Source organism: Carassius gibelio, chromosome B18 (genome assembly GCF_023724105.1).
Source record: "Carassius gibelio isolate Cgi1373 ecotype wild population from Czech Republic chromosome B18, carGib1.2-hapl.c, whole genome shotgun sequence".
NCBI lineage: Eukaryota > Metazoa > Chordata > Actinopteri > Cypriniformes > Cyprinidae > Carassius > Carassius gibelio.
The window spans coordinates 4,616,999-4,629,695 of record NC_068413.1 but is presented as its reverse complement, the minus strand read 5'-3'; the positions used below and the strand labels follow the sequence as shown (position 1 = coordinate 4,629,695).

The window sequence follows — 12,697 nt, the reverse complement described above, 5'->3', positions numbered from 1 at the left end:
CCAAATATACAAATATATAATCTAATCAAATATATTTCAAATCATTTTATACCAAATCAACATTTCACAATGGATTTCAAGCTATGGTACTCAGACCAAAAGCAATGAAATATTGACATGCTCTCTGTAGGAGCGGTCTCACCTGGTGGTGGTGAACACTCCATACACCATTGGATTTCTTTCATCTCTGCTAGGAAGGAGAAAGATGTCCTCTGTAACACACACACAAACACAATAAAAAAAAAAAAATCAAAATATGTAATAACTAAAATATGTTTTTGTGAGAGGGGGCAGGAACAGAAAACACATCACTCACGGAGCTCATCAAAGTGCGTGTCCACTCCATCTGGTCCAGGAATGGAGCACACAAGTCTTGCTTTGAGGAATGTCGTCCATTTGTTGGTAAGACTTCTCAAACCTCCAACGTCATTCTGTATGAGCATAGAGAGTCTCTTAATTCTATCATGCGGAAAGCAATTTTTAGTTTTTATAATAATTGACAAACCAGCATTTGCTTCTGATTAGTGCAGCTTATCTAATTAACCATGAGACTACAAAAAAAACACAAACCTCTCAGTTATACACAGACTTCAGAGGTACACAAACTCGCACACAGGAGAGACAAAGAAAGAGAGTTTAAGAAATTGTGAAGGGCGAGTGAGGGAGTTTATAATGGGAATATAACGGCCCTCTTTGTGAATTCTTCAAGTGCAGGTTTATGTCTTTAGATGCACAATAGAGCACTGAGAGGTCTTAGAACGAGATGACATGCTGAGAACACTTAAACGAATCTCCTCATTATAGCCAGAAGGGTTTAATCAAAGGATTGCGATGATTTCACCTACACCCACTTAGAGCAACATACATATTCCTCCTCTGCAATTATCCTTGTTGAATAACACACACACTTGAGAAAAAGGGAGGTGGAGATCCTAAAAGAGGTTTAGGAGTGGTGTTATCCAAATTCTTTAATCTTCAAAGATGCCCTCTCTAGTGTTAGGCCAGTTATCCAGTGAGGAATCTGGCCTCGGATAGCTTTACAGCTCACTCCTAAAGCTATAAAAACCCACCCGCTTCAACCCAAGAATTTTGCAATAGAGCTTGGAATTTTTATAGCATACAGTCCGGGAGGATGAGCCTACAGCATTAAGGAAACTGCTTTAAATCATTGACTTTTTATTAATTGCAGGCCGACAGGTGACTTGCATGGACAATTACTTCAAATGAATACAGAGCTCTATTCAACATTTGAATTTCAACATTCTGCATTGAAATATTTTTGCATATCAATAACTATTTTCAACATACAGTTTAAACCGTATAATTTCTATATTAATCATTTAAAAGTTTGGGGTCAGAAAGACTTTTATTGTTTCTGTGAGAGAACTTTTATGTTCACCAAGGTTGCATTTATTTGATGGAAAATACAGTAAAAACAAAAAGAGTAACACTGTGAAATCTTATTACAATTTAAACACTTCTTAATATCTTAATATATAAAAAAAAAAAAAAAAAATTCTGTCATGCAAAGCTGAATTTTCGGCAGCCATTACTGTAGTCATCAGTGTCAAATAAAAGTAAATAAAATAAAATCTTACTCACCCCAAATTGTACTGAATTTAAGTTAAATAGATTTGACTTACAACTTATTGCCTGGTTGCTCCTTGTCTAGATTTGATATTCTTCCTACAGTATAGTGCAAGTTTCTTTATTTGCACATCATAAACTGAATTTATAATTTTGGTGGTTTTTACTCTGTGCCTGAATCCAGTAGTTTATGGCCAAATACCGCTACAATTTGAATGGTAGTGTACATGTATCAGTGCTGTTTTATGTCTCTTGTATCACTCATGGTCATATTACTATTTGGTTTCTTTCTTCTCACAAAATACAATAATTGTAACTCAAAACAGTATTTAATAAGCAGTATAATGCATAGTCAAACTATACATTAGTTTCTTCAAAAAAACAAAACAAAAAAATCTACAGCTGTCTTTGCATATGTTTTTGTTTAAAATGCATTCCATTTGTTTATTGCATTGATTATCAATGTGTACATGTTGAGGGTTTTACAAGTTCAAAACAAGATTAAATGTAGCTAATAATATTAAATTGAATTGAAGGTTTTTATGAGTAATCGCCACCCAGGATCACAAATGGCAAAATTACTTCCATCTTCTGTGTGCTTTGATGACAGCCTTGTGGAAGAGACCTTTGTGAAGGGAATCAATTAATCACTTTCTTTAGGGAGCGACCTTGTGTATGGAGTTCATTTCCCACAGTGTTTTTCATGGATGTAAAAATGATGCATTTGCGGTCAGTGTGATGTTTGAACTGTTGTACCCCATAGTTTATCTTGACTTCAGATGAATTCAAATCTGACTTATTTATGGATGGTTTCTGTGTAACGCCCCCATCCTTCATAGTGAACTGTTGTTAAGGGATGGGCAGAACACAATGTGTTAACATGGAGTCACTTAGCACACTTATTTCACTATGCAAGGGGCCTTCCACTGTCATCATTAACAACGACTTTGGCAGCAATTATATGGCCAGACCTCTGCTATGATTTACCCTGCCTGACAACAGTCTTTTGGTCCGCTTTCAGCAATTCACATCAAGGGGAATGTACCAGGAAGCCTTTCATCCCAAGGGATGCACATTTAATCTTATGTGCTAAAGAAGGATCAGAGAGATGAGGTGAGTTCCTCTCTGATCAGGCAGCGTGAGGACAGGTCTTACCCGGCAGATTCGGGCGACACGAGACAGAACATTCTTGTCCGTAGTCCTCCCATCACGAGATGCCTCACGGAAAAAGAAGTAAATCTTGTCATCATCAGGGTTGTAGGTGTCTGCGATGGGATGGGCAGAAATAAACTTGCCCTCTGTTGGGACAAAAGAGAAAAAAGGTGGTCATTTATTTCTGTGATACCAATCCTTTATTACTTTATAAGACTCACAAGAAAGTGTGGAGGCCTATTAAAGGAGCTAAGACTCACTGTTTGTTTGTTTGAGTATAAAGTCAAAACTGTATCCTACTGTTTAGTGTAAATGCTAGGCATTTCCTTTTAGACTCACAGCAGACTGTTAATGGGTGTTTAGGAATGGAAATAGTCTTGTGTGGGTTTAAACTCCATTAAATTGCATCAGCCACTAGAAGAGCTCTAACATTAAGGAGGAAACCAAAGGTGGAAGAAATACAGTCATTAACTCAATGACTAGACAAAGACTGTATTATGCTGTACTCTGCAAATGACTCAGACCCAAACAGAGAGGAGAGAAGAGGAGATGAAAATGCCAGCAGTTGGTATAAAGGATAGGAGTGTCACTACTCTCAGAATTATTCAGAGTCCAAGCAGAAGATATACTGTCTCACATTTAGTTTTTCAAGATATTTAAGAGGTGGAAGTCCAAATATAATATGTATGAGCTATTTGACACATTTATGAGTATATCTAAAAACCTCAGGTTGAGTTATTTTTGTAATTTTGTACACTCTGGCAACTCACACACACAATTTTATTTTATTTTTCTATGCTGGGTGATTTGACTCATTAATTTTAATGAATTAAGGATCTTTTCTCCTAACCATGTGAGTTACATATCCTAGACACACAGGCAACACCTCAAATGCGGCATATTTAAATGCTGTAATAACTTTTCCACAGACTGTCAGAATAAATCAGTTTGTGGTATCAGTGTATTAATGACTGTGCCTTTGCTATTTTCTGTGGTTCTGGGTTTTCCCATTCTGTCACTTATGTTATGTATGTGTGTTAGCAAGAGTGTGAGCATACAGTATGTGTGTGGCCAAATGCTGTTTTTATATACACTACCATTTACGGGACACAAAAGTTTAGACTTCTTTTTTGATTATTTTTTTTTTTTGTAATATACTATTAAAGAATAGACACTTTTACTGTATGATCAAATAATTGCAGCCTTAGTGAACATAATTGATTTCTTTCAAAAAACAAAAATGCAACATGTTAACCATCACTGCAAAATTCTCTTATTAAACTCACTCATTCAGAACTTTTCAAGGGCAATAAATTAAACCTAAAAACTAAGCTAAACAGGTTCTTTGTAATTTACTGAGGGCTGGTATTGAAGTGTATTGAAGTGGCCTTGTGTGGAGCACTGACCGTTGATCCAGTAGTCCTCCGAGATGTCAGTGCGAATGTACTGCTGGTCTGGGGGTGGGCCAAGAGAACGGCTAAACGTGCTGTCCTTGCCCAGGAAATCAGACGCCGTGCCAGCATAGAGATACTGATCTGAAAACATAAAAAGGGAGCATCTTAGCGTAAACATAGAGCTGCGGTCAGTTGGGCGGCAAGCACGTTTACTACAGCTGACCATCAAGTCATCAGAATCAGCATTCTCTTGTTCTCTTTTCCTCACACGTGCACTAAAAAAAAAAAACATTCATTGAATTTACTAATATTTTTAAGGTAAGTGGTTGCAATAAATGTATTTTAGCTACATTTAAATAAACAAATTTAGTGGATTTACTTTCAACATTGTTTTATTTATTTATTAATGTAGCTAAAATAAGTAGTTTGCAACCACTTAAAATGTAGTTTCGTTTTTTTTTTTACAGTGTGATATACAAGCCCAACCGAGGTCATACAATCATACAGTTTCATAAATAAATTACTATAACCATAATATCCATGACAGCTAAAATGGGATCATGGATTATGTTTTTAGAATCACTTAGTGATTTCTATCTGAGTTATCATTTGGTGTTTGGACCTCCACCCTACCTCACCCTTCTCTTTATGTATGTGGTTTGGAGCAAATCTCGATGATATCGGGGAGAACGTGCTCTGTGTTCTCCCAGAGTTGTTCCCTGTTGATTATGGCTGTCCATGTAAATAAACAAACACACTCAGCCACAGTGTTGAAGGAGGAGTTCAACCACAAGTAAAAAAGCTCATATGCCGCTTTTGGATTTTAACATACATTTTTTACTTAAATTATAGACCATTACGCACACAATGCTGTATGACTTAAGATAATTAATTATTATTATTATTTATTTTTTTTAGCTTTGTAAAGAGGATATATAACTGCACACTTAGTTGCAAATAAATTACTTTATTTAATTAACCAAGAACTATTTTCAAAAACCTTGGATGATTAAATAAAGTAGTTTATTTGCAAGTGAGTGTTTATATCCTCTTTACACTATTTTGATATCTTCCAACCTGCACCTTGAATCTGCTTGTTTACTTTATTAAGAAGCTTTTTTTTTTTTTTGGAGCTTGTCACAAAATGTTTTCATTGCATTATATTTCTTCAAAACGTTAGACAGTGAGTAAATGTTAAAAATGTTCCCTTTAGAGTAAACTTTTTTTTTTTTTAACTGTCCTAGTTCAGGTCTTTTTATGAAGATTACATTATAGCTTCCAATTTCTGGTAGGAAGGAAGGATCTGTAATGACTAATGGCTGTAATTAATCAAACTTTGTTCAGCTGGTAAATATTCAGGCTTCAATACAACCCACAAAAATGAAGCACAAGAAAAAAAGTAACGTTTACAGCTGGTACTCTTGACAGGGTGTGACACTTCTCTGCTCTCCATTGGAAACATAAGGGTCGGTTTAACTTGAAGCCAAAAACTATTTTCCGACAGACAGTACAGAGGAAACAGGTTTTTCGTGGGAGAAAGCCGATCACGTGCAAAGAGTAAAATGCTCTTTACATCAGGTTTGTGTTTTTGTTTTGTGAACGATCTGTTAGAGGTTCACCTGTGAGTACTGAAGCAAAGGGCTGGTGTGGATCAAAAGGACATTTCATTCGTCCAGATTCCACAGTGTTGCTGTGTAGGTGCAGCCAGCTGTCCTGATGATTACACAAAACACTCACCATTACATATTTACCATAAATGACTTAACACATTTTCAAGAATACCAGTGAATCAAACAGAAAACCTCAATATAATCTGTGTGGAAACAGTCAATTGAATTCCTTGCCTCTTTGTGACCTTTGACCTCTAAGAAAGCACAGGAGGGGTGGAACGCTCCAGTACCACAGGCATAGACATGAGTCCGGTTATAGCTGTGTAAAACTCGAATGAAATTAGCACATTCGGTCTGAGGTAGAGAGAGAAAGAGAGAGCATGTGAAGTGGCCTTAAAAACGATTTGGATATTTATAACACGTTTAGTGTATCGATATCATTGTATTAGTAAGCAAACTATCTAACAAAGTGGCCTTTACCATGACGTATATTATCAGTATACTTAAGTGTTTCACAAAAATAAGTTTGCAAGATTTCAGATGACAAAATAATCAATATTCTGTTTAAAAATACCTTGGTTGAGGGAACTGACTCAATACATTCACTAAAAATCATTTTGGGATGAAGAGATATAATATACACTACTGTTTAAAGGTTGGTAATAAAACATTATTATCAATGTTGAAAACAGTTGTGCAGCTTATTTTTGTGGAGATCATGAAACATGCAAAGACATGCAGTGGAGGTCTGAAGCAAATTGTTTACAGGTCTCTTTCACAAGACAGGATTGAGTTAGAGAGAACAGTCTGTTTATTGAAACGTTCATTCAACAAACATATATTTACATTACATTTAGTCATTTAGCAGATGCTTTTATCCAAAGTGACTTACAAATTAGGAAAACTGAAGCAATCAAAACTAACAAAAGAGCAACAATATGTAAGTGCAAATGACAAGTCCCGGTTAGCCTATGAAGCAAGGCATTTAAATACACACACACACACACACACACACACACACAAACACACAAATAAATAAATACAAATAAGTAGACAAGAAAAAAATATAAAGCTTATAGGGCTGGTAAGCAACTAAACATTTTTATCTAATTTATTACATGATATGGTGATTAATTAATCTAATTAATCGCACATCATATTCGGAGAAATTACTCCCAAAAGATAATTTAAAGTCATTTTTGTGTAAAGCATTAAACCGGCATTACAAAAAGTAGGTCCAGCAAGAAATATTTTGTTTGATAAAACTGATTACAAAGACCCTACTCTTTTGGACAATGTGAGTAAATGATGACATAGTTGTCATTTTTGGTTGGGTGAACTATAACTTTAATAATTTATTTTCTTAATTTTATAATTATTACTATGAAAAATATGAAATTATTTCTTTAACGAAATGATACTCTAAATAATAAACAAAAAAATAAATAGATAAAGTGGAATTAAAACAGAATAGAAAGTGTTAGAGGGTTAAATAAAGACACACACACACTGACTGATACTTACAAAAGGGTTTTTGCCAGCCAGTATACACATATCCACCCGGTCTCTTGGAGCTGGCCAGCTTAGCTGAAAGTGAGAAACATACACACAAAAAGCAAGTCAATTCAGGAAAAAAAAAAAATACACATACCTTGTAATTTATACAGTCAGTGTTTACAATTGTCTCTAATGGAATTGTTTCAGAAAGGTAATTCAACCATGAAGTGTAAACTGTACAAAAACTTTGATTTGGACTGAGATTAGGCTGAGGCTCAAAGTAGGATTTTAAACAGAGTTTAATCCATTGTGTATTTAACAGATGAAAAGCTGTACATGTGAAATACTGTACAAACACACGAGAGGGAGGATGACGAACAGATAAAGAGTGATGAAGGGGCTGCTGGCCCTGTCTCTGCATGCATGTTATATAAAGCTTAAGCGATTAGCACACACAGGCCTGACCTTTGACCTTGACCTACCAGAGCCGTCTCTACATGTAATAAGCAATCCATGATTACACATGCTCGTGAGATGACTTTACATGATGGTACTTTGAAGATTAGCGTGCCTACCACAAACTGAAAATGGGCTCAATTCGCATTCTCCACTATACAAATGAGAACAAGTGCATGAGACAAACACATTACATAAACACATACACTCGCATGCACAGGTCAGCACAACAGAAAGACCATTTTTATGCAGTTGGAGCTCTTCCTCCACCTCTGCATACTTTTAAGATAATAAAATGTTATTCAATTATATATGCATTGCCCAAAACATATATTTCAAATATATACTTAATAAATGATACACATGACACAATGCACTTTAAGTTTGAGTTCGGCTCAGGAGCTCTGTGGGGAGATGCTGTGGGAATATCTAGATGTGACAGTGAAATAACTGTGAGAACTTTTCAAAGTGAAAGTACAAAGTGCACTAAAAGGAGCTCTTGAGGCAGAGATGCACAGAAATACTACTGCCATTAATGTATTCATAAGCTAAACATATCTAGAGACTCTCACGCCATGCTAACAGCCATTTTTGTGAGATTAGAAAGGTATAAACAGTTTTGATTTGTACTGAGTTTAAACCAGATTATGTTGTCCAAGTACAGAAGTATTACCAGTCAACAGTTTTATATCAAAACAAAAGGGAAAATATATATTTTTTCCCACAATAAAACATGCACCTGTTTGACAAAGAACAGACAAATAAATAAAAACATAAAATGTATCAAATTAATCTGACTTGGGGATAGGCTCTTGGAGCAGTAAAGCGACCACCATTTGACTAAACAATATGGTAAATCAAGAAACAATATCTATTATAATTATATTTTTTAAATGAAAGAAATCTGTCAACCAGTCTGAGAATGGGTGAATGCTCTTCTAAATTATTCTATGGAAAAATGTGTTCTGTTTTGCCCCAGACCACACATAGTGTAAAGTCTTTACATTCCTTTTCACAGAGACCTGATTCTGCATGTCTGCAGGTGTGAGCCTTTTAAGGTGTGTGTATTTAACCTTTTTGGGGTGTTTATTTATGTCGTCTGGGTCCAGTAGGTAGATGTGGTCTTTGGCTCCCAGCAGTAATCGGCTTCTCTCTTCATCCAATAGGACTGTCTGAAATCGCTGCCCCTCGCTGGAACCCACAAACGGTACCACGCTTCGAGAATGGATCAGTTCTGTAGATGTCAAATGAGGGTGAATACACACATATAAACACATAACATGTACTATATGCACAAATATATTAAATAAACTGTGTATCAGAATAGAGACTTTTGCAAGAGCTTTATGTGTGGACTTTGTGCAAGAATGTGCATTTGTCTAAGCATTGCATTGTAGAAATAAAAAAAACATATATATTATCATATCACTGCTATACCCCTCTCTTCCAAATCTCTTACACTTCTAAGATAATGAGAGGCATAAATTTACTTCTACATTCCGTATCATCTACAGTAACCATATCCTCGGGGCTATCTGTCATCTATGTGTTCAGATTCCATCCTGATAAGTTTCCATCCTCTCTTTAACATCAGCCCTCTTCTAAACCTCCCTGCTCCAGCCCTTACTTCGCCTGCCAAACATGAACCAAAAGCCTCTGAGCTGTTTGAGAATTCAGCTGGATCTAATCGCTCCACCTATCATTTCTCACACATCAACACAGCGGCAGATTAGCTCGATGGTTCATTTGCTGTAGGTTTCATATTTCACTTCTTCCTCTCTCTGAGGGACCAATGACACATTCTGTTATTTTGGCTGAAGAGTGCCGGTTAACAGCTTAGACAGCTAAATTCAGATTTGCGTTTGCAAACAATAAGCGTAAGCCAAAAGTTGTCATGATAGCACAAATAAGCTTAAAGGTTTCAGGCTATCAACACCAATATAAGAGAGGTGGAAAATCTGTAAAGGTGACGTTGTTAAGCCTTGTTCATACTCTCTTTGGTACGTACAAGCTGAACTCTCTAGATACATAATTCTTAGGATATTTTTAAAACACGTAATGGCATTTGACTAAAGCATGCAGTCTTAGTAGACTTGGACAGAGTCCTAACATTTCTCCACCTTAAGTTCTGCTCTCCTTGCACACAAACATAACCATCTGCCAGCAGCCTCAAAGCAAGAAAATCTGGCAGTGTGCACTTAAAACACCACGGAAAGCAGTTCTGTAGACTCATTTATGTTTTTGATCCTCTTTTTATTCTGTTTAATTCTGAATTTCACATATACACACCATTTCACATTCATTCTTTCCATCTCTCAGTTTTCAGCTACCTCCCTGCGTGTCTGCCATGTACATGTATCGTTTAAACAGCCATACGAGGGGTGGGTCACGGAGCATCAGGATTAGGAGTCTAGAGTGTCAAAAAGCTGAATAAATCAGAGGATTTAACTATTTATTCTCTGGGGTGCAATATCAAGGATGGGTCATTTCTGATCAATATTTATAAGACAAAAAATCCTCTTCAAAATAAAACCCCATTCATGCTAATGCTTTACTATCTGATGCTAATCTACTCTGCAAACAGTTTAAGGTCAGAGCCCTGCTGAAAGATCTCTGCTTAGCAATGAAGTCTTCAGAGATTTATCTGGAGTTCTGGAGCTTTATATGCACCCCTAAGGGAATCAACTCTCGCATTCCCTAAGAGAATTAGTCTGTAAATTACAGCTAGACAATGATTTTTTTGAGGATATTTAAAATGTACATTTGACAAATTCATTACAAAGATTAAATGTTCTTTCCTAATTAATATCAGAGACAATATAATGAGGAGAAATTTTATATTTTATATAAAGTTCCTACCTACGGTATATGATTTCTTCTATATGAAAGGAGACATTTAGCAGAATGTTTGAGATTCTTGTTTCCATTCAACAGAACCAATGTTTGTAAAGCTCCCAAGAAAAACTAGTAAAGGTAGTCCAGATAACTCCAATATGCATATTTAAGTCATTATTCACCAAATATTCATTGTTCATTGTATGAACAAGGGAATATAGCAGTGTTGGGGAAAGTTGCTTTTAAAGGTAATGCATTACAATATTGCGTTAATCCCTACAAAGTAACTAATTACGTCACTTAGTTACTTTTTATGTAAAGTACTGAGTTACATTACTTTTCCGTTACTTTCCCGTTACTTTTTAATATGAGCGGGAGTTGATTGTTTTTAATATAAGGAGTTCTATTTATAGCAAATATAAAAGCCCCTTCACACCAAAAAGTGTAATGAATAAACCTCAGGCTGAAGGAAAAGTAAATTCATGTCTGAACAGTAGAACACAGGAGAAGAAAGTTCAACACTCTTCAACAATCATAAAAAAAAAAAAAAAAAAAAAAAAAAACAATGAAGCACGGTTGTAAGTTTATGTAAAGTCATTTATGGTTATTAGTATGGTTAAACTGGATCATCAAAGGTCACCAGCAAAGACATCTCCCTCCAGTGTCTCCCAATATAGGGACAAGAGTCTTAGTAAGTCACTAAATGGGAAAGCAAAAGTAACTGGCATTGTTAATGCATTACTTTAGTAGTCACTTTAAAAAAAGGTACATGTAATGGATTACAAGTAATCTAGACATTCTGGTATAAATAACTCCTTTTGTGTTCCACAGATTTTAAAATGAACAATTTTCATCATCTTCCCTGGAACATGCAAGCTTGTAGCTCATATTAAAATAAAAAAAATATATATAAATATACTTCCATGCCACAGAGCAAATGGACTCTAACCAGAACTTCTTATGAGTCCAATTGTATAAGCTTGTAGTGTAATGCTTCACTTCTGTGGTTTGCTGACCGTAGTGGTTTAACAATTATTCTTATAAGAAATGCAGACTCCCCGTGGACCCATAAAGAAAGTATTGTCCATTCAGTTCAATCTTAACATTGTGCTGTACAGTTCAACCTTCACACTGTTAGCTATTTCAGCCCTGCAGGTAGATCATTTATCTTCAGGCAATGGCAAAGCATAAAAGTTGATGAGTGAAATACAAACCTATGAAGTAATGCACAATTTAAGTGGATGACAAATTAAGGTACCCCCAGCTATTCGCCAAAAAAAGAGCACTAATGTCACAGAGCAAGACTTCTTTTAAGATTTCTCAGATGGTAGAGGATTACACTCTTAGGTGTAATCAATATCCTGCCTGCGGTTTGGGAAGAGAGCCAAACTAGTGGAAAATAGTGTAACTCTGTGTGCAATACATTAGGAAGACGCATGACCATATTTACATCTGTTTAGAGAGCCACAGCCAGCTGGGAGCCATATAGTTATAAATTCATTGTAAACTATACTGTGAATTCTAAAATTGCTGTTTTCCTGTTGAAAAACAAGGCTTTGTGTTTGCATGTTTCATGTTCATGACTCTGTCATGCATGTCTATACCATCATGCATGTACACTTTATGTCAAACACACGGAAATATACCACTCATAAAACAATCTATTACCCTCACTCAAGACCCCGTGCCAAGGGAGACTGTCTTCAATAGAAATATTTACACAACCTGAAGATAATATTTTGATGAGTTTCCCTGGACATTGTCAGCTAGGAGTGATGTTAGCGAGAGAAAGAATATTTAGGACTCCAGAACATTATGTGATGTACTATATCGAAGGCAGATCAGATGTTCCCCTTTTAGCCTTCCTTTAAGAGTAAAACAAGAGGAACGTACTGCCGAACGGTCTTGAGGTGTGCACGCAGCCTTGCATACTTCTGGATAATGACTGTTTTATAGGAGTGCAGTGATACAGAAATGGTGTCGATGTTTTTATGAGAGCATCTGCTCAGATGATGGACTGTGAAAGACTGTACTTCTGCAAGCTCTCCAAAAGGACCAAACATGGAGCTAAAAGGCTTGTTTTATGATCAAACTGACCTGTTCAGGGTAGCTTAAAGGATTAGAAAAACTTGTAAAAAAGCCCAGCAGGAACCAATATATTATACA

The 12,697-nt window shown here is 35.9% G+C and overlaps 1 protein-coding gene across 2 annotated transcripts in view; it reads right to left on the bottom strand.

The window, feature by feature from the left end:
* sema3d (sema domain, immunoglobulin domain (Ig), short basic domain, secreted, (semaphorin) 3D) overlaps positions 1-12,697 on the bottom strand; it is a 39,138-nt gene that overhangs the window by 9,711 nt on the left and 16,730 nt on the right. For both annotated transcript variants that reach the window (XM_052582139.1, XM_052582140.1), the window contains exons 3-10: positions 8,770-8,930; positions 7,268-7,330; positions 5,978-6,097; positions 5,753-5,846; positions 4,146-4,274; positions 2,743-2,885; positions 317-431; positions 143-212 (exon numbers count right to left, since the gene is read on the bottom strand). In XM_052582139.1, the coding sequence (XP_052438099.1) occupies positions 143-212; positions 317-431; positions 2,743-2,885; positions 4,146-4,274; positions 5,753-5,846; positions 5,978-6,097; positions 7,268-7,330; positions 8,770-8,930 (895 nt within the window). The remainder of the gene's footprint in view (positions 1-142; positions 213-316; positions 432-2,742; positions 2,886-4,145; positions 4,275-5,752; positions 5,847-5,977; positions 6,098-7,267; positions 7,331-8,769; positions 8,931-12,697) is intronic.